Here is a 21,513-nt window from a genome sequence, read left to right as displayed (position 1 = left end):
CCACCCACACCTCGGTTTCTTAGACCACATTTGTATGTTACTCCCACCATACGGACTGCTCTTCAGATGCCACGGATCAGTCCGGAAGCAGGTGAGAACTTGGCCATCAGTATCTATTTCTGCTCTGGACTGTTTTAATTCACTGATTGGTAAATGTTTAGGAAAGCTGCATCATACAGCAACAACACCAACTTGGAAGACTGCACATCAGTCATCAGCTACAACAGCAAGTGCATAGCTGATATCACTGTCTCCAAGACCATCACCAAACGCTCCAACCAGAACCATGGTTGCAGAAGTGCACTCTGCTGAGAGCCAGAGACTTCACCTTCAAAATGGGTGACAATGCAGCCCAGAGAATGGCTGGGGCGAAGCTGTCCTGAGTAATCAGGGCAGTAAAATGGACACACAGTTAGAGCATCCATAGCCAATTCATGGACAGTGGTGACAATCAGTGCATGTGTCAGGGCATCCAGGCCATCACTAATAACATATCAACTCCACCTGCCCATGACAGTGTTACCTCCCTTCCAGTTGTGACACAGCAGCAAGGAAAATCATCCCTCCTAACATCTGTTGATGTGTCTTACTGCAGCTAACGTGAGAAAGACTCTACTCAGAATTAACCCCAGGAACGCTGCAGGGCCAGACATTATTCCTGGAAGAGAGCTTAGAGGATTTTCTTTGTGATGTAAGTGCACAGTGAATTTTGGGTAAGCAAAGAAATGAAAGATACACCAGTAGTGTCCTCCCAATCTTTTTGAACAATGGCTGCATTTCTCCGCTGTAGGATCCATCACACTGGAACACCCTTCAGTGATGTAAGAGCCAAGAAATACAGCTTCAGTTTGGCTGCAGGCTAGGGCTGAATAGCAGCCATAATGTATTTGAAGTTAAAGCTTGAAAAGCTCCTCCTTGCTGAACATGAGTATGTGAGTGTGTTATTATGACTGTTTTTTAAATTTGAGAAAAATTGTTGGAGAAAAGGGCTAAATGCCCCTTAAAATCTTTATTATATAACATTTGCTGCATTCATGATCATTAGCATCGAAATCGCCATTTTAATTCACTAAAACCAAAACTCACACAACCTTCGGATACTATATTATTCCCAAGAACAGAACAAATCAGTGCACATGCTTTTGTGGTGCATTTTCTTTGATGGAACTCATAACCAATGCAGTAACAAATAAATTCTTCTCAATCATAATTTTCAAACTACTTATTTTGTAGGTTATTTTTTTTAATTGAATAAAATGACAAATGTCAATTTCATTAATATGCAACAGCAATGTTATCATAAAATGAGTGTGAGGATAATTGAATTTTGAATTGCTATTATTCCTTGCTCAAAAATTATGTAAAATGTATATGTACCATTAACAGATTTGGTAAAAAAAAAGAGTGTTGAGGGAAAAATTGGCTTTAATTTTATTTTAAAAATATTTATTGTCTTTCTAAATTAATGATATTACTTTCATGATGATGTTTAATTAGTGACTTCTGAAATTTAAAGGTGGTATGTAAGTGGGACATTGTGTTATAGAGACAGTGTCAAACATTTTGTGACACTGGTTTATAGTTCTGAAAAACTGCATGTAAGCAGTAATAACAATAATATAAGTCAAACCACTGCATAATACATGTTTTTATTGAGTTTAATTCATTTCGTTATATGTATCTAAAACCTAACGGCAAACGGGAAACAGTATTGAAAATGTATATATTCAATTTACACAAACAGAATAATACTAGGATATATGAATGAGGTGTGCAAGATAACGCTTACTGCTTTAAAGCTGACAAAAAACTTTACAAGCTGAGATAAAACTTCAGAGTCCTTTTTGTTGTTCTGTCACTCAAAAACATGAACAGATGGTAGTGTTTCATATGCCAAGTTTGTTCAGAGTGACTTATTGCTGGAAGTAGAAGGGAACATCAATTTCCAGGCTGTTGCACTGAGCTTTGACCAGGAGCCCATTCTCAGGAAGGATTGTATACACTGTGCTTGAGAGTTCACTTAGAACAAATGCAACTGTTTCCAAGCAGTTCTCAACAATGGCACTGAACTGGTCAAGTGTCAGCAAAACATCAGCCTCCTCCAACAGTTGTTTAATCAATGTGATCATGTTTATGTAGCATTGGTTGATGTAAAGGGCAACCGCATCCAAGACATCAGATTGAATCTTATCAATGAATTCTTGTGCCATTTCAACAACCTCCTGGAGGGTATCACTCAGCTTCTCGAGTACAACGTCAAGGCTCTCCAGCTGCTTTAGAGAATTCACAGTGATAGTTAAGAAACTCCTCAGTGTGTTCTCCACATAGTCAAAAATCTGTTCTCCAGTTATCTCTTCCCCAGTGGGCAGGATAAACTGGACTGTACCGATGGCCTTAACAAAGGGAGTGAGGTAAGCTCCCAAATTGATAGAGACTGCTGTAACAATCTGATCAATCACCTCAGCAACAGTTCCTTTGATTTTTTTGCAGATCTCAGGCAGAGTAGTTCCTTCCACACCAGGTAGCTCGATCTGTGTCTCTCTCAGAAACTTTGCAGCAGCATTAAGAAGAGTCTGGATGACCTTCTGATATTGAACAATTACATTTCTGAAGAGAACAGACAGCTGGCTAAGCTCAGGAGCATGAGTGGAAGCAATCATGAATGATTCATCAATAACACTGACAATGGTTTCCTTCAGTCCTTTCAATGCGTCACTAATGCCATTTTTCTCAGCAAAATTTCTAATACTGGAGGTGATATCAGGCATCTTTGTCTTCAAAACCATGATCAGTTGACTGGGTGCTTCCAGGTTGTAAGTTGCCTGGAAATGTATTTTTTCATCTGTTGTATCTATGCTTGCGGTAAACATCTCATTATCTTCAGGTATAGACTGCAAAGGAAAACTGCAGTTAGTGAAAGGGGTTAAAATCAATAAATATAAAAAGGCTCTGAAAAGAATTTTAATTATTACTAACCACACAACGACTATAGAAGCGTGTATACATCTTAGAGGGAATCTTTCCATAGAGCTCAAAACCCAGGAGGCCTTCAGATGGTGTGGAAACTGTTACATTTATTCCATCTCCATGATAATTGTAGAAAAGTTTGGCATCAGTAAAAGTTGTGCTGGTGATATCCACATTCAAAGTGTGGCTAGGTTCACTAAAATGCAATCAATAATTATATATAATTACTTTAGATATAGTTAAAAAATGAACAACTCAGTATCTATGTTGCTTTGTAATTTATTGAGCTTAAAGGAGTAGTTTGGCAGAAAGTATAATTTAAATTATTTTCCTCTTATCCTAGCTGCAGTTGAACAGTCAAAACATATCTGGAATAATAATTTTGCTTCATTAGTTTAGAACAAAATATATAAAACTAGAATTGCAAAACCAACTTTGGACATTATTCAACACCGACCCAAAATAACCCAAAAGGTTTCTGTAACAATAAATCACCATATCTTCTCTCAGACCGTATTACAGTTGGTGATTTCAGATGCCAGTCGTGTGGATATTCCTAAAAGCTGTGGTAATTCGAGAACTGAGCTCAGATAAGATAATAAACTAACAATGTGTATCTAACTAACTCACAACCTGGCTTGGTCAATGGACTGCATCTGGTAAAAGTGGAAAATAATTCATTCATTCACTATCAGTTCAGGGTTGTAGTGGGTCCAGAGTGCACCAAACTCCTCACAGACAGTCACCTGGAGCAGGACTAGAACCCACAACCTCCAAGTCCCTGGAGCTGTGTGACTGTGGCACTACCTGCTGCACCACCAGGCCACCCAGGGGAAGTTCATGTAAGTTTTATTTTTGGCTAAATTATTTCTTTAAATTAAATATCCGTCTTTACCTTAATTTGACAATACTGTTGAGGTTCATGGCAAAATCCTTATGTTCCAAGAATGCCTTAGCTGTTACACTGGGTACATAATTTTCCACTGAACTACTGATGTAACCTATTCAAATCAAATCACAAATTATAGATCAGTCATAAAATACAAATCAAATTCTGTTCATTCATTTACTTATTTTTCTTTGTACAACACACAAACTCTAAATCCTCTATCATTAAATTCCACAAATTCTTCTCAGTTCTGTGGGATATTAATAGTATAACTATTTATTCCTTAAAATATTTTTTGCTATGAAAATTATGCAATATACCTTCATATGTTCTAGCATGTAAAGAAGAGCTTTTTTTAAAAAAGAAATATGAGGAATTTAGCATGAAATGTATTTGAAAATGCATCACATACAACAAAAATATTCCAATGTTATAATAAATACTTACTGTCTAGATCATATTCCAGGAGCTCAATGGGAGATTTGGATGAAGCTTTTAATTCAGCTTTGAAGACTGGTGCATTACCATCTACGTGGATGACAAAAGATGTAGTGTATACAGGAGAAGCTATTTCCATGGTATAGGAAATTTTCTGCATGGCAAGAGTCAGATCCACAACTGTCTTTTCATACATGGTGAGATCACCAAAGCTGCTTGGCTGGGATAGGTCAAATTCCACATCAGAGGTTAGAGATACCATTGGAACCAAGTCGATAGTGGCTTTGCCAGCATGTTTACCCTTTGTGCTGAAGGCTGTAACTTTGACTTCATTGTTGGAAGCAACACTCAAAACTGTATAAATACGGTTAGGGGCTGCCTCTAACTCAAGGTTCTCATTAACATCAAACTGTACTTTCAGATCTGCATAATTAACATTTACATCACCAAGTGTCTTCAGTGTGGAACGCAGAACTTCCCCATTTATGTAGATGCTTGCCTCATTATCCAAAGCTCCCTTCATAATGCCAGTTTCAAGAAGTGTTCCATCAATCTTGCTGTTTGCCTTAGACTCAGCTGAAATGAAGGAATGGGTTCCTTCTAGCTTGAATGTGTGTTCAGCATCACCACTGCCAACAGCTTTGATAATGGGGATGTCAAATGTGTATTTTACTTTCAGTGTGGATGCTGCATTTGGAATAGTCTTGGTGTCTGCATTCAACTTGTGGTTAGTATCGATGGTAAGAATGGGAAGGTTCACATTTGCAAATGAATTCACAGCTACAGCAGCCTGCAGGTTGTCTGTAGTTAGAGTCATGGTGCTCTCATGGTTTCCACTGATGTGAGCACTGTCCAGAGATAAAGCATTTGCCAGTTTCAGTCCTCTTTTTAAAGTCAAGCTGCTAGTACCTTCAAGCTTAGCCTTCAGTGATTCATACACAGAGGTGGAAGTAGCAGCAATGCGGACAATAAGATCATCATCTCCTTGAATTCCAGCATTAGCATTTATGCTGAAAATGGAAGACTTGAAGGACATCTCAGAACTTAGGTTGCCTATAGCAGGAACACTAATGAGGCCAAGATCAATGATGGGAGAAAACATACTCTTTTGGTAGACAATTTTACCATTGAAATCTAATGCTTGCTTTGTGCTAGTCAATAGGTGCTTAATTCCAGTTTTCTCATACAGGTTGATCTCATGGATGGCTGGGGTCTTAAACTCTGCAACTGTTATAATCATTTCTGGAATGCTGATAGGAACATCCAGAAAGTCAAGGTCAATTTCACCACTTACCATAGCGTAAACACCTGTTTCAGCTTTATTGTTTTCAAGTTTGAAATTGTGTCCATATTTGTACTGGTTAAAGCGCACGAGTGCAGCAGTATAAATGCGCTGATTCTGGGTGTTGACAACAATAGAATAGTCATTTTGAAGATCAATTTTAGCTGAGAGAGTCTCTTCAAGGCTTACTTTAGAATTGCCTTTGTTCTGGAAATCAATTAAAATCTCGACAGGACGTATCATGATGTTAAGTGCATTGGATAGGGTACCACTTACAGGTCCAACAAGTTCTGTGTCATGTTTTGCTTCCACCTCTACTCTCAGATCTCCAAGGTGAGCCCTTCCAGATGCAACTGCCAAACTGTTCTTGATATTTGAAGATTTACTCTCAAGTCGATAACTGAAATCGATATGGCTCAGTGCAACAGCATTAACATTTAATGTTTCCGTCATCTTCAAGTCAGAACTGTCATACGTTTCGGTTAAGGTAAGTTTTGCATGGTTTAGGTTCATAGTGTACGTCAGGTTATTCTTAAAGGTGAACTCATCTGAGGAGTCTGAAAGAGCCATTTTGCCAGTTCCTACACTTACAACAGTCAATTTGAGGGTGCTGTCTTTCTGTACAGCAACTACTGACTGGGTGACAGCAGCTTCATCAGTGTAGGAAATGAACGGGATGTCCACTTGATGCTTGTAAGATGTATCAAGAGATGCTGTCATTCCACTTTCCACAGCAAAGAAAGCTTTGTTTATAATGTCTGCCTTGTATGGTGTGGTATTTGCCTTCACTGCTGTCTGGGCAGTGGCTTGGGCAGAGAGGCCATAGAAGGTTACTGATGCCTGGTGTTCAACAATAAGGGCATTATGTATGAATTTTAATGTCTCTGCAATTATAAGTCGACTCATTCTTGGGATACCAATACGGGCTGTCGAATCTAAATTGTAGTTGAGGATAGGATACACTGGAGATGTACCCATGGAGGTAATGAATGCAGTAAATTGATGCCTTTGTTCATTGTCAGTGGAATTATGAATTTCAGCAGAGGTTCTGAGTGTGTATATGGGGCTATGGAATCTGATCTCACTGTAGAGCTTTCCAAAGGCAGGCAATACCACTTCATTGGGAATTTTAGGCAGCTTGATCTCAGGTATCGTAAGGGGAATGGTAAGAGTGTACTTATCGCTTAATTTGGAGATGGCAGGGAATGAAACTTCTGGAATAGTAATCTCTGGCAATGTGATAGCAGAGAAGTCAGGCAGAAAGTTCACAGTGAGTTCTCCAAAGTAAGCATTAATTTCAAAGTTTACAATGAAGTCAAGGAGCTCTATAAGCCTCTGCTTGATGTCATCTAATCTGATAGTGGTTGCTGACACAGTGTGGAATCCCAGAACTGTGAACTGTGGGAGTTCAATCTGTGCTGGGAGCTCAATGTTCTGAAGTTGCTGCAAACTGATTTTCATGGAGGGAAGAACCAGGTCAGTGAATGGAACGATGAAAGAAGTGAACTCCAGTTCAGCTGTCTTCAGGTCGGTCAAAACTCCCTCAATGATTTGCCTCATCTCGGTGATTGGTTGGTTACCCAGGATCTTCCGTGCCACGTCAAATATGTCATTAAATGCATTGGTTAATACAGACAGGACCTTGATGTAGATATAACTCATATGCTCCAAAGCCTGAAGAATCTGTCCTCTGAGGTCCATATCAATAATTTTCTGCTTGAATGTCTCTGCAAAGTCGTCAATTATGTCTTTAAATCTATTGAGGACATCTCTGATTTTGTATGTTCTCAGTTCTTCAGAGAGTGCAGTTAAAGATGTCAGAATATGGTTAATAAATTTTCTAGCTGCTTCAAGCTTCTTTGAGAGCTCAAGTGACACAATAAGCTTATTAATTCCAGTTGTGTAGTCACGGATTATCTGATTTGCCTCATCAACAAATGTATTATAATCAAATGACTTCATACTTTGGATGAACACATCCAGATACATGTTAAGAACTTTAATAATGTCCTTTACTTCATTTGTCTTCAGAAAGATGAGGGCTTCCTCAAACATGTGTTTGAAAGGGAACATAATGGATTCCAGGACGTTAACAGAGATTTGGACTGTTTGATCAATATTGAATTGCTTGATTAGTTCCACAGTCTTGTCTAGAAACGCTTGCATCTTCTTATCAACTTCATAATGTACAAGAATTGATCTTATTTTGTTGCAGATATCTTTACATTTGCCAGCCAAGTCCAGTTCAGTAATCAGCAGTTTTAGCATGTTAGCAATCTTGCTCATTTTTTCTGTGGGGAATTGAGCTAAGAGACTCTCTGTGTAATCCTGAATATTGACTGAGATAATAAAGTTCTTTACATTTTCAACAAACCTGGCCTTATCAAAATTTGCAACCATCGCCCTCAGCTCATCCAAAAACTGCTCTATTGTATCTTTGATGGCAAATTTTTCATTGACGTCATACAAGAAGGCAATGCTGCTGTCTTTCAGTTTCATCACATCAATCTGTTTAATAACATCTTCAATTGCTTTAATGACAGTCAGGAGCATCTCAGTGATGTCATATTCCTCAATGAGTGCATTAAGCTTTTCAGTGAGCTTCTGGACATCTGGAGCACCATTGACAATCATTTCTCTGACAATTTTCTCAACTTTACTTGCACGAATACCTAACTCAGCAACAATCTCCTGAGCAACAGTTTTCAGTTTCATCACAGAGACTTCCAAATCCTCAACCATGATGGGACAGTTTTGAGCAAGTTCAGTTAGGTCATTCTTAAGCTTAAGAAACCATTCTTTGCTATTCAGATCAGTCACATAGTCTTTAATTTGCTGAAGTAGAGTTTGAATCTTGAGGACAAAGTCTTCACCTTTTATATAACTTTGCAGTGCCTCAGCTATGGTCACAACTGTGATCCTGATCTTATCCAAGATTGCAGGAATACTTTCAGCAAATGGCAGGCTTATGGCATGACTCTCTGTATTCTTATCATATTTCAGAAAACCAGACAATGACACATCTTTGATCTCCCTGTTGAGCAATACTCCAGACACTTCCAGTCCAATCCTCTCTTGATTGTTATATGCACTGATATCCTGGGTCATTTCATTGTTGTTTATCTTAGACTTCAATCTTATTGTAGCTGATTGCTCAGAAGGTGTCAACACAGTGTCTACCTTATTATCAAAGTTAGTCTCAACAGTGACTTCACTGTTCAACTCATGTTTGGTTGAGAGCCTACTTTCATGAGAATGTACAAGCGCAAGTGGCTCTGCCTTCATAAGGAGCTTGGTGTAAACCTGGGCACTCTGTTTTCCAAAGAGGTTCAATTCTCCATCACCATTGGCAAGGGCATTAAGGCTGAAGCTGAAAGGAGCAGCGGTGGCCTGAAGGTTTGTTGTAAAGCGAACAGGTTGGGAATTGAAGTTGGCATTGTTACTGACTCTGACACCAAGTCCAGCAATCTCCATTTCTGTGTCATGTCTCATGTGAGCACCCATGAGTTTTCCAGTTGTACTGCACTTGGCTGTTGCAGTCAGATCCGCATATTTGATCTCGTACATGTGTTTAAGCTCTTCTGCATAAAGGGAAAGTTTCAACTCACCTGTCAGATCTGCTTGGTAGGGTGCTGTCTTGAACACAGCCTCATTGACTAGTATGACAGGAAGAATCTTCACATTGTTGTTGATGTTCACAGTAGCAACATAAGGTTCAGCATGAACAAAGACATCATTTTGGTACGATAAATCTTTGGCAAATGTACCTTTGGATTTACAAGTTAATTCTAAAGAAGATGTCGTAGCAGACATTGAGATGTCATGAGCAAGATCCATCCCAACAAAATCACCTTTCGTCTTCACTGACAGAGAAGCCTTAGTGAAATCAATGATACCACTGAAAGTATTCTTCAGTACCAGGGGGCTATTCAGGAGAGTGGAGCCACTGGTTGCTAAGCCATTTTTGTTCAGGGTCAGACTGGCTTTGTGGATTGCAGTGTTTTCTGCTAGCTTGGCAGAAGCATTACTCTTCAAGGCAAGACCATTACCATCTGCAGTAAGAGTGAGAAGTGACCTGATATAGTCTTCAGAATGATCAGTGGTGGTCTCAATCTTCATGTAGACATCTTGAGCACTAATACTAGCTTCAGCAATGTTCTTGATTTTCAGGCCCAGTGCCAATCCCATAATGTCAGATTTTACAGCAAAATTTGATTGCATAAACTTGACTTCTGCAGTGTGAGCCAGCCTGTCTCCAAAAGCATCTGTATTTGATAGAACTGACAACTCTCCATTAGTAAAAGTTGCTACAATGTTGTTTTGAGCCTGAAGTAGACTTGAATCTACTTTCAGTGTGGACTGAATCCTTGCTTCTGGCCTGAATGGGAAGAGAGAATTTGATTGTGTAAAAGACACATCACCATAAACACCACCAGTCACAAAGGATCCCTTGATGTTGCAATCTCCAGAGATTTCTTCTGTATTGATTTCTACTTGGCCTGTATGCTCCAGCGTAACCTGTGCACCAATGGGACTTTTGGCATCAAACTTGCTGCTTGATTTTATACTGATCTCCTCAGCTATTTTTATCTCTTCAGCAATGCTGACTGTGGCATCAATGAGCTTGTGGTTGATAGCAGTGTTCATCTCTGCCTTTAGCATATGACTTGTTGTCCCAGAAAGCAGAGTAGATCCTGTGAAATATCACGTGTACTTAATCAAAATGTTCAATCAAATCAGTTTGTTACATATTATAATATAATAGTATAAAGCTGTTTTGACAGTTTTCAACAGGCTTGTTGAATGAACTGAACTTACCTTGAACTCTAAAGGAGAGGATGTCCACAGGGCTTGTTCCAGTTACTTCAACATTTGCAGAATAGCTTTGTTGCTCTCTACCAACTGATGCAGTTCCCTGTATGTTGTAAAGGTTGCTGCTAAGCGTACCAGACACCTCTGCCTTTCCAAAAATTGGCAGAGATACAGTCAGAGTCTCTGGAACAAGAATTTCAGGAAGAGGAACTGAAATGGAGGCAACCTCTAGACCAAGCTGAGGCACTGCCAGGTTTGGTGTGGTGAGAGCAGGAGGGAAGTTCAGATCCTTGGAAGTTTTTCCACCAAGAGGTAAGGGCAAGGAGATGGTGTAGTAATGCTTGCCAAAGTAGTACTTAGCTCCAACATCACTGTTAAAGGTAAAGTAAAATAATTTTGAGAATACATGTAATGTATTTCTTAGCACACTGTTGTTTGAGTTATACACTGGGTGTATAAATATTTAGTGTAAAAACCATTTAATTAATTCTTTCAAAATATTTGATTCACTTACACATTACAGTACAGCCTCTCAGGCAAAACAGACTCTGGGAAGTCAGGGACTCTTATGTTTTCAACAAATGGAATCTTAGAAGATTCAAAGTAGCTATTTGTGGCCTGGAAAGTAAGAGAAAACATTCATTTCATTACATTCATGCTATGTTCAAAAGTGAATCCTATTAAAACTTATATATATGTATATATGCTTTTTAACAACCTTAATTTCACATTTTCAGTACCTTCACTGATGACGTTAAAATGTCACTACCAATATACCGATCAAGACGGTCACTGATCTTTGCTTTGATGGTGTCAAAATCAGGAACAATATTCTTGATTTCAGAGATGACATTTGATTTAATCTCAGTTTCAATCCTCTCATCACCTAAAAGAGAATAACATATTATGAGCATCAATAATTGTAAGATCCATCATTTATCTAGAAAGGTAATCATATTTATACACTTGTATGGTAGATAAATACCATAATTTACGATGATTTTTTGCACAGAAGAGATCACAGGAAACTTGAGGTCACTCTCAAGCTCCAGTGTCAGATCCTCAGTACGCTTCAAATTGGCAGTCAATTTTGCTACAGCCTGAAGTGAGGGGACAAGAAGCTGACCCTGCAGCATGGCTTCTTTCAGTGCATCAATTCTGGAAGAGAACATGTGAGTTTAAATGGTTATGAGAATTCCGAAGGCATGTAGACGAAATTGATAGTTATAATACATGTGTCATATACACATTATATACATACTTAGCCAAACCGACCAAGGATGCCTGAGGTACTCTGTTGTTGAGGAACTCAATCATGATGGAATGTGTGCCTTTGGTTTTAGTGCTTAGGTCAGGACCGACTCTAAGTCCAACATTGAGATATTCTGCAACCTGGAGATCAGCAGAAACAGCGTACTTCATTCTGTCAAACGTCAATATGGCTGTGGCCTCAGTGGGAGTCCCTGGTACGAACAAGAATAACATTGAGTACATGTTGATTTAAAAAAAAGGCTTCCCATATATTTTAATGCATGTTTAGCAATAATTTGATGCTTTACCTTCAGCTTTCACTTCAATAATGACTTTGTCAAATTCCCCCTCATGTGCATACTTCATGGTGGCGGTGTACTCGGGGACATTACCAGTGGGACGCAACTTAATTTCAAATCTACACAGTGGAAGAGATAATTATTCAAAAGGAAATGTATATACAATATTAAATAGCTTTTTTACATTTACATTTACATTTATGCATTTGGCAGACGCTTTTATCCAAAGCGACTTACAAATTAGAAAATGCACATTTTTCAGTTTTATTTTTTTAAATAAAATCATTAACTGCGGTACCTAAACAAGTTTAAAATGATAAAACATACTGTTAACCCTACGGTGTTAATGATTTAAATATGTACAAACCTGTGTGTGATTAAATATATATGTGATTATGCATTATTAAATATTAAATATATATGTGATTATATGTGATATGCATCACATAAGCTAGAGCAATCTCTATATGCAAAGGACAAGGCCCAAAACCTGTATTGGTTGGCTGTGGTCTTCATGCACTAAGGTGGCACTGAACTAAAAACAGACGTTTCTGTAGTGGAAATCACTGGGCTCAGAAACACTCCCCAAAACCATTATCAGTGAATATGGTTGAGCACTGCATTAACAGTTGGAGATCATATATTAAAGCCATATATAAACAAGATCCTGATATTCTGTGCCTCGGCCCATCAGAAAGTGTCTGACAAATCAAATTTTTTATTTCTTTTTGAAAATTATGGGTGCTGGGTCTGCTGGACTTAAGAAGAGAAGGATCATTCAGTTTGTTAAATACACAGAGTTTAAATGCCAGCATCGGTGATGGTGTAGGGGTGCATTAGTGCATATGGCATATGTGACTTGCAAATCTGAAAACGCACAGTTAATGCCTATATAGGTAAAAGTATCCCTGTGCTAAACTAGTCCATACCTCTCACTCACTAAAAACAATGGGTGCATTATGAAATGAAAAACACTATAGAATCTGTAAGTTACTGAACAGCTGAAATCCAATAAGAAGCCAGAATGGGAAAACATACCACTTTCAAAACTACAGCAGTTTGTCTAATAAATTCCCAAACAAGGGTTTCCCAACAAGTGTTAAACAAAAAGATGGTGCAACAAAATAGTATACATAACTGCATCCTACCTTTTTCAAAATGTGAAAATATATATTTTTAAAATAAACTAAACTTTCTCATTATTTTCAATAAAACATAAGATTCATATGACTTGTATATCATTGCATTTTTTAAATTTACATTTGCACAGTGTTCAATTTATTTTGGAAATGGGCTTTATATTGTGTGTGTGTTTGTGTTTGTGTGTGTATACAGATCTCCATATGAAAAAGCATTTTAGTCCCTCTAATTTAGGTTGAATTTACCAAGAGTATTTTATCCTGGACTATTTTTTAAATGAGGCCCAATCCAAGAAATCCACTGAAAACATAGGTATATATTCACAGTGACAAAAGGAGCCAGTTTTAGTAAAAGTAAGCAATAGGTCAACTATGAACTTTTTAGTACAACCCCCCCCCCACACACACACATACACATCATAAATGTGCCTTAGGGGAAAATTTAGGGCATGGAAAAATCATATTTGTGCAAAGTTTTTTTACCGGCTGTTTCCAGAAAGGGGGAAGTATGGGGAGTCCTCATTTGACATGGCTTCTGAGTAACTAAAGGAACTGCATTTTTCGAGACCAGGGAAGAAAGGTCCACATACAGCATCTGAAATGTGCTCCTTCATGGCTGGAACAGTCTTGACGTTATCACCAACAACAGACAAAAGAGCGTTGCTGTATAGACAAAAAAAAAAAACAATACAATAAATACTGTAAATAGATTTTTTTTTACAGATTTTATTTTTTATGAAATTCTGGCATGCTTTAAAAAAAAACAAAAAACAGAAAGAAATCACACAAAATATCTCACTCAATCCTAATGAGCCTAGATGGACCCTCAGGAGCAGGGATGGTCAGCTTGATCTGGTTCTGGCTAATGGCGACCTTAGCTCTAAGACTGCTCTCATGGTAGATGTTGGTGTGCATCTTCAGGCCAGACTGAACATAGTCTGGGAGGTGAGCGCCAATCTCAGTCACAAACTCAATGCCGACAGAAGGCATGAAAGCAATCTCACTCTGTGAATGGTATCAAAGCCAGGGTTAAACGTATAAATTAACCTTTTAATCCTTTGAAGTGTTGAAAAGCAACCTGAAGGAATTATTCAAGAAAAGTAAAAAAAAAAAAACAACATTTAATGCAATATACCATGTCACGGGAAAATGTCAGTCCTCCCTTGACTCCAGGTGTGAAGGTACCAGACAGAGCAACCCTCAGTGGGACACCAGGGCCAGTAGGTAGGTAGAACTCATTGTCCATGAAGATGTAGTGAAGGAAAAGCTCATTGTCAAGGCTTGAAAACATGCCTGTGATGAACTTTTGTGGGAAGGATGCATAGATTAAAATACTGATTGCATATGTGCAGATATTGAAATTTTTATTATTTAAACATAGCCATTAATATGGCAAAAAATTTTAGCAATTTTTGTTGAAGTCAATTTTTGTCAAAAATGTATAGTAATGTAAAACCATGTCCTAAAGAGTACTCACATCACTAGGGAACATCCTTATAAAATTTTCCACAATTTTTGACACAGAGTAGGCCAGGTCCTCCATATCCTTCGTTGTAACGTAGCCAAGCTCAGCACCAAGCAGCCTTAGGTAGAGCATGACTTCAGGAGTATCTTGGGCCTTAAGGTCCTCAATCAATTTCACAACATTTTGGGAAATTTCTCTGACGATATTCTGGGTGGCCTATAAAAAACAAGTCCATTAAGAAAATAAACCACAGTGATGTACTAAACCGACTGTCAGAGAAAAACTACACGAAGATCATCACCACCACCACCACCAACAAAAACTCAGATTCTTCCGCAGTATGTGGTGTTGTAACCAGGTTTGAACGTAACTGAGCCAGGTCAAAAGTATTCAGTAATATGGGGAGAGACTGAAATCTGTTACCTGTCTCTTTTTCCTATAATTCCTTAAAGCTGGGATCATGTTACTTAGAACTTCATTCAGCTGAGAGGGTATCTTGTCCGTGGCAAAGTAAATGGTCTTCATCACAGTATCAGGAAAGAATCCATTAGATCCAAACAAGGCCTCAACAGTTGGTTCAAGTCCCTTTCCTTCCATGCCAACCTGAAAGTAAGAAGAATGAATAGTAAAAAATAAAACAACAAAAAGTAAATACAAATTAAAGGCCTAGAAAGTGAATCATTTAAAATAGATTTACATACTTCAAACATGTCAATGTCATATCCAAAAGCATTCAGGGTCATTTCAAGCATGGCTTCCTTGGGCAGTTGATTTGCTTCATCAAAGACCATATTTCCCTCTAGAGAGCCAATCTTGTAGTTACGGGAGTACTTGGTGGGATCCATGACCTTTTCTACCTCATTGCCTTGGAGAGCATCAAGAATCTTTTGCCTTAGTCTGAAAAAAATTTAATGATTTTAAAAAATGCAGTCTAAATTGAATTGAGTATGTCTCATCAAATGCAGATTCTGGACAAGTTTGTCTACAAAAAAACTCTCAAACCACTCTTGAAATACAGTTGGTTTAACACTCTTGCGAACTGACATATGTTTACTTCTGCATCATTACAACAGTTTTTCACTCACTCGTTTGTCTCTGGTGCAGTAGAGCTCAGAATGTTGGTAATATGAGAAATGAAAAAGCTCTTGGCCTGCAGATTTTTCTCACTAGACAGAGCAGCAGTCAACTGAGAAAGTTCAGCAGGCTGGGGATCCTTCATCAAAATGAGGTAGGCAGCAATGCGTTTCTGCACAGGAGCATTTCTGTCCAAGAGAACCTGCAGGAGCACTGATCTGCCCTGTAAAATAAGCGTGAAGCTGTCAAACTTGATTGTTTGAATGTTTGAAAGATCTAACAGTATCAAGAAGTGAAGTGAGTAGTAATGCGGTGCAGTGGATCTGAGCGATGTACCTCTTCAGGGACAGGTGTTAATCTGAAGACCTGGATGGCAGCCTGCTGGACCTCAGGAGAAGCGGTAGGCTCGTTGATGCACTTGATGACAGCAGTCTTGAGGGCAGGGCTGGCAGCACCCAAAGCGGCAGCCATGTTTCCAGTCACCTGTCCAGTGAGATATTATGCCTAATGATTATTCAGGTCCACAATAATGTTCATTATCTATGTTTTTGATTTTTACTGAAACAATAGTCTTCACAATAGACAGTGAACTTACTCTCAGAGTCAAATAAATGTGTTCCTGGTCACCTTTACAGTCACCAATCTCTTCATCCACATAATCAGCAACTGCCGTAATTTCAGGGGTCACTTTTCCCTCAGACTTGTAGAGCCTGACAACATGCAGTGGGATACCACAGTACTGTAGTTCATGATTTGTGGAATATCTGTACTTTCTGATTTTTCAAAAGCTATCATATAGAACAATGAGGAAATAGGGGTCGATTTTGGATTTGTAGGGCTGATACCAATATAATCTATAATTCAAAATACCTATTGATCTCAATATCAATACATATAAATGTAAAGCATGTAGAAACTGAAAAAACATCTTCCTAGATTTTTTTAAGTCATTGTAATCATTTCTACTAGTTACAAATGCAGTAAAATGAATTAAATGAAAAATGAAATGACAGCTTAGCACCATAGCCCGCCATTGACTAAAGTTTTTGTAGTTCCGCAATAAGCTAATCATTGAGAGCTAGATCATTGAATTCTGGTTAGAAATAGTGTTCATATATGTAAATATCTGTTGGATGCAGGTAGCATATATATGATGTGAGTCTTTTTTCTCATACTATGCAGTTTTTTTTCTTACCTCCTCACAGCATTGCTGGTCGCATAGTAAATTAGTTTGCTGGGCTTGAACTTTGCCATTTCAAGCATTTCTTTGACAAGGACACGAGAAGGATTGGGCACCAATCCCATGGCATAAACCAAAGCGTCAATCTCAGCGGTGGTGCTTCCCATGGCCCTGAGGACTTTCATCATGGAACTGCTGCACTCTGGAGTGCCACACTGGAACAAAGCTTGGTAGGTGAGTGGACGAGAAATTTGGAGTGCCCGGGGCAGAGCAGCAGACAGAGTGTCAGTGTTGGACTTGCGGATCACAGCCACAAGCTTCTGAGCCAGATGGGCCCTCTTGAATCCCTCGGTGGTCTGTGAAAGGTCAGCCAGCTCCCTCAGAATGGTGAGAATGACATTGGCATCTTGTATTGGGCTCATGTCAACACTGGCATCAAGATGCAGGGGCTTCATATTGGCCGCGTCTACCAGAGAGCAGAGTTTTCAGTCAGATCTACTCTGTCAGATATAGCAAATACCTCAAACCCTTTCACAGAGTACTTACTGTGATCAAACACCCTTTCATTATATTTAGTCACTCCCAGCAAAGTCATAGTCTGTTTGCCAACATTGGTGACTCCATGTGTCCCCCTGTTGATGATCAATGAGATCAAACAATTGTGTACGATTATAATGGCTTCAATTTCAATCTACAAACATACGCACACTCAATGAGATATTGTCTGAATTGCTTACTTATAGGAGAAGGGCACAAGAAGGTGGTTGTCAGTGCAAACACCTGAGGTCATGTGCTTCTGTTGATTGTCAAATATGTAGTTGCAGGTCTGTTTGCTCCTGAACAGCTGAGCTAGAGGGTAATGCTGTGGAACAGAAGGGTTTTTCTTCACATATATATATATGAAAATTGGGGGGGGGGACTTGCCCATAATTTTGGTACTCTTGATAACTCACCATGCCAGTAATGATGGCCAGGGGGCTAGTGTGGTCCTTGATTGGCCTGAAGTGGTTACATCTGGACAGGTCCCTAGTAAGGGTGACATCAGTGGCAATATCTTCCCTTGCATTGAAAGTGTAGTCTGTCTTGCACAAGCCAAACACTGTAGGCTGTTTTGGGAATCATGGGAAAAATTAATACATTTTCATAATAATTTCACACTGATAATAGCAACATTACAGAAGGGCAAAAACAGACCTTCTTAACTTTCAGTGAAACACAAAGTAAAAAGATTTTATTCCAAGTAATGTTGGAGCGTTTCTATGTGTCCATTTATCATGGACTTTTCACACAATATGAATGACAGCTGCAGTGTTTCAAAGATATAGGAAAATCCATAAAAATGGAGATACATGCTTTAAATTGGACAGCTACAATATATTAATATACATACTCATACGAATCCTCAATATAAAGTTCAAATACCGCTTAAAACAGGTGAATAAAAAAGTCTGACACTGAAAATCAAATGTCAGTGGGGAAATAATTCCACAGTTCTGCGCATAAGCTGCAAAAGCCCTATTCCTCTTTGAACAATTTAATCCCCTTTATAAAACTAGTGTGACTTCCAATGTATGGAAAAATAATCACCATTTAACTTGCAGCTGCAATATTAGCCTGAAAAATCACAGCTAAAAATAGCTCTCCAACTGTTTAGCCCTACATGTGTCTTCAGGTTGTTATCAACTCACCATTCTCTTGTTCCTCTCTTCTTCAAGCACAGGCACAGCCAGAGCAGAGATGATACCTCTCTTGATGTTCAGGATGTTGGTTAGTTCACCATCCTCTGGGAACAACTTTATGTCATTGTCACCCTCTACAGTGACTTTCAATGGATTCCTAAGTAATAGGTCAAAATCAGTTGAGTATTATCACTTCTTAACTTCATACTTTATCGTTAATAATGCTTCTACATTCATTCATAAGTTCCTTCCTAATTTTTTTTTTTTTGCTAAAATGTACCAAACATTATTTTTTAAATGATACCAGGGTCTCCTCACTTGAGCGATGACATATTTAAAATCGATTTAGTACAACATATCTGATATATACAGGCAAAAATGTGTTATAAAGTATAATGGCTTTACATACATTAAATACAGTTTCATAAACGTGAACCATTACAGAAAATGGCTTCCTGCTCCTTTAAAAATGCACTTATAGAAAAAATAAATATATATTTTTAAAATCACTTAAATAAATATGTTTTTCTTATTTCATGTTGAAAAAAAAATATTGCTAATTTAATTCTAATATTAATCTAGGGACAACAGAGTGAGAACACTACTTCATAGACTTAGATTAATCTGAGACTTCTAAACATGCCACAAGAGATGTGTATTTAGTAATTATAACATAGTTTAAATACATACTTCTCCATTTCTGTCTTGAAGGTGTCTGCACCTGCAGCTGTTTTGAAAATTGGGTGTCCATTAACATCAGAGTCGACAATCTCACTAAGTGTGCACTCCTTAGTGCGCACTATAAAGTGACATGTGCCAGGAACATCAATCTCAACCTATTTAAAAAAAACAGATGGCATATATTAGTCTAGAGTTCAATGTGGAAGGAAGAAGGCTAAAAGAGTTTTAGGGGTGTCTTCATGATTACCTTGCAGCTAAATCTGGGTCCACTGTGAGCTCCATTCAAATCATTGAACGATTCGGCTTCATAGAGGTATTTATAAGTGTGAAAACTTCTGAACCTTTTAGCCACTAGGGGGAGATAAACAACTCTCAAGTTCAGCTCTTCTTTGCAACAACATAGTGTGTTTCATAGACAACGAACTACGGCCTCCACAATGCAGTAGCTTTTTAAACGTGAAACTTTGCCAGAATAAATTATATTCGTGTTCACACAGGCAAAGCTTGAATTGTATTTAGTTCAATAGTTTGGATCTAGTGGATGACACAATAAATACATGTATAATCATGATTATTAGCATATTTAAGATATTGTGTTCTCTTTGCAATAGATGTAGCTTGATCATTTTAAAGAAAATTACTTACAGAGGCATGGTCCTTCATCTTGAGCATCTACAAGTATAAATAAATAAATAAATAGTTACTAACAATTGTTATTTCACTTTTATAGCATATACACTATTCAGGGTGGTGGTGGGTCTGGAGACCACCTGAAATCACTGGGTGCAAGGCAGGAACACACCCTGGATGGGGCACCAGCCCATCAAAGAGCATTAGACACTCACACATTTGATAACTTACACACACCTATGGACACTTGGCATGGCCGATCCACCGACCAGTATGTGTTTTTGGACTCACCAAATACAGGGAGCAAATATCAACCTCCTCAAAGACAGCCTCTAGTGGTGGGGCTTAAACCCATACCCCTAAGGCCCTATGGCTGTTCTATGTATATTATAGCTACATAGAAATTTAAATGAATCTAAAAAAAAATGAATATTTAAAATGTTACCTGTAGAACATTAACATATTTAGACTTAGATAATCAACAAAATCTAATTTGCTCAGGGATTTAAAATCAGTAAAATAAATGGACTTCAAAAGTACATGAACATACATTCATTTAAGAAAATAATATTATTTTATAACTTTTAGGTGGTTTTATAACCATTTTTACAGTGTATATATGTGTGCAGAATAAGGAAAAAAAGAAGAAGAAAAGAAAGTCTTTCCAACACTACTTACTGGTGAGGACTACGATGCTTAGAACCAGGAAAAGGTAGAGCTTATTATCTCCCATGGTGGGTTCAATAAAGCTCTCCTCTTCTAATGGCCGTCGAATACTCCAGTGAGACTGAAGCTTAACTGTCATCACTGGCCTTTTATACCACAGCAGGCGAACAGGGAGGTGAGATGCAGACAAACCAGCCCTGCTCCAAAGTTCACTCCATCTACCTCTGGGACAGGACAAAGGCAACTCGTTTCATAAAATGACATCCAAACATGCTGATAAACAGACTGCAGGCAGAGCCGTTTACTCTAGCATCCATGCAATGCTGATGATTCCTGTATTTATTCTAATTTACCTTTTAAAGTAGCAGAAGACTCCAGGAGAATCCCAGAGGAACGTAGAGATCATACAGTTAAAATACTAATCATCTCATTTTAACATAGTTGCATGGGTAAAATTTACACATATACACCGACTTATGTAAAGTTGAAAATTTGCTTCAGAAGAAGTGCATAAAATAACACATCAGAAAAACTACTTAACTCATAGAGCTACAGTCCAACTTCTAAAAATATTCAGCATTTATCAAATTAAATTACAGAACCATAATGAAATTAAACACAGTAAATTAATGTTAATTACATTTTACTGCCTTAAATGTAACACGTTGAAGCATATGTTTAATCCATTTTTAAGTATTTACTGTTTACATGTTAATAGTAAAAAGCTAAGCTGCAATAAGCTAATATTTGGAAGTATTTAAGTCTTTTTCAGTTTACATCTTAATTAGTTTATTATTTGCAAATACATTTCATCAGTTTACAGGTTGGATTTAACTTATACATGACAAGAAAATAAAAACATCTATTTGTTTACCATTGTTTAATATCCGTATGAAAACCTGGTTAAATCATTAGTGTCATTTATCATTAGTCCTTGATTTTTGGGATTGGTTTATTTTGTTGCTGTGTGCCAGGGAAGTCCAGATGAAATAAATCATTAAACTTCTGTCTGTTTTGGCTTTTTCTCTTTTAATCCGGCAGCCTTTTTGTACTGTATTGAA

General features: G+C 38.0%; 2 protein-coding genes across 2 annotated transcripts in view; one reads left to right on the top strand and one right to left on the bottom strand.

Annotated features, from left to right (window-relative positions):
• hpcal1 (hippocalcin-like 1) overlaps positions 1 to 21,513 on the top strand; it is a 48,782-nt gene that overhangs the window by 1,801 nt on the left and 25,468 nt on the right. The window lies entirely within an intron of this gene.
• On the bottom strand, positions 1,436 to 20,557 carry apobb.1 (apolipoprotein Bb, tandem duplicate 1). Its single transcript, XM_066676759.1, has 28 exons — positions 20,465 to 20,557; positions 19,802 to 19,828; positions 19,404 to 19,507; positions 19,166 to 19,311; positions 18,485 to 18,632; positions 17,750 to 17,902; positions 17,534 to 17,658; positions 17,343 to 17,428; positions 16,812 to 17,262; positions 16,212 to 16,326; positions 15,953 to 16,099; positions 15,628 to 15,839; positions 15,244 to 15,439; positions 14,966 to 15,145; positions 14,555 to 14,758; positions 14,213 to 14,380; positions 13,877 to 14,082; positions 13,561 to 13,740; positions 11,948 to 12,057; positions 11,650 to 11,851; positions 11,374 to 11,546; positions 11,129 to 11,274; positions 10,903 to 11,006; positions 10,395 to 10,759; positions 4,304 to 10,270; positions 3,863 to 3,968; positions 2,977 to 3,163; positions 1,436 to 2,891 (listed from the first exon to the last, which is right to left on the bottom strand). The coding sequence occupies exons 1-28, from the start codon at positions 20,517 to 20,519 to the stop codon at positions 1,914 to 1,916; spliced, it is 11,241 nt and encodes a 3,746-aa protein (XP_066532856.1). The 5' UTR covers positions 20,520 to 20,557; the 3' UTR covers positions 1,436 to 1,913.

This window comes from Hoplias malabaricus, chromosome 7 (assembly GCF_029633855.1).
Source record: "Hoplias malabaricus isolate fHopMal1 chromosome 7, fHopMal1.hap1, whole genome shotgun sequence".
Taxonomy (NCBI): domain Eukaryota; kingdom Metazoa; phylum Chordata; class Actinopteri; order Characiformes; family Erythrinidae; genus Hoplias; species Hoplias malabaricus.
The sequence above is the reverse complement of the archived record's forward strand: the minus strand, read 5'-3'. Positions and strand labels throughout refer to the sequence as shown.

Excerpts from the sequence above, each read along its gene's own strand:
- apobb.1 (XM_066676759.1), bottom strand. The coding sequence starts at position 20,519 with ATGGGAGATAATAAGCTCTACCTTTTCCTGGTTCTAAGCATCGTAGTC. Across the intron at positions 19,312-19,403 it reads GACCCAGATTTAGCTGCAAG|GTTGAGATTGATGTTCCTGG; the intron begins GTAATCATGAAG and ends TTTTTTAAATAG. Across the intron at positions 11,275-11,373 it reads AAAAATCATCGTAAATTATG|GTGATGAGAGGATTGAAACT; the intron begins GTATTTATCTAC and ends ATTCTCTTTTAG.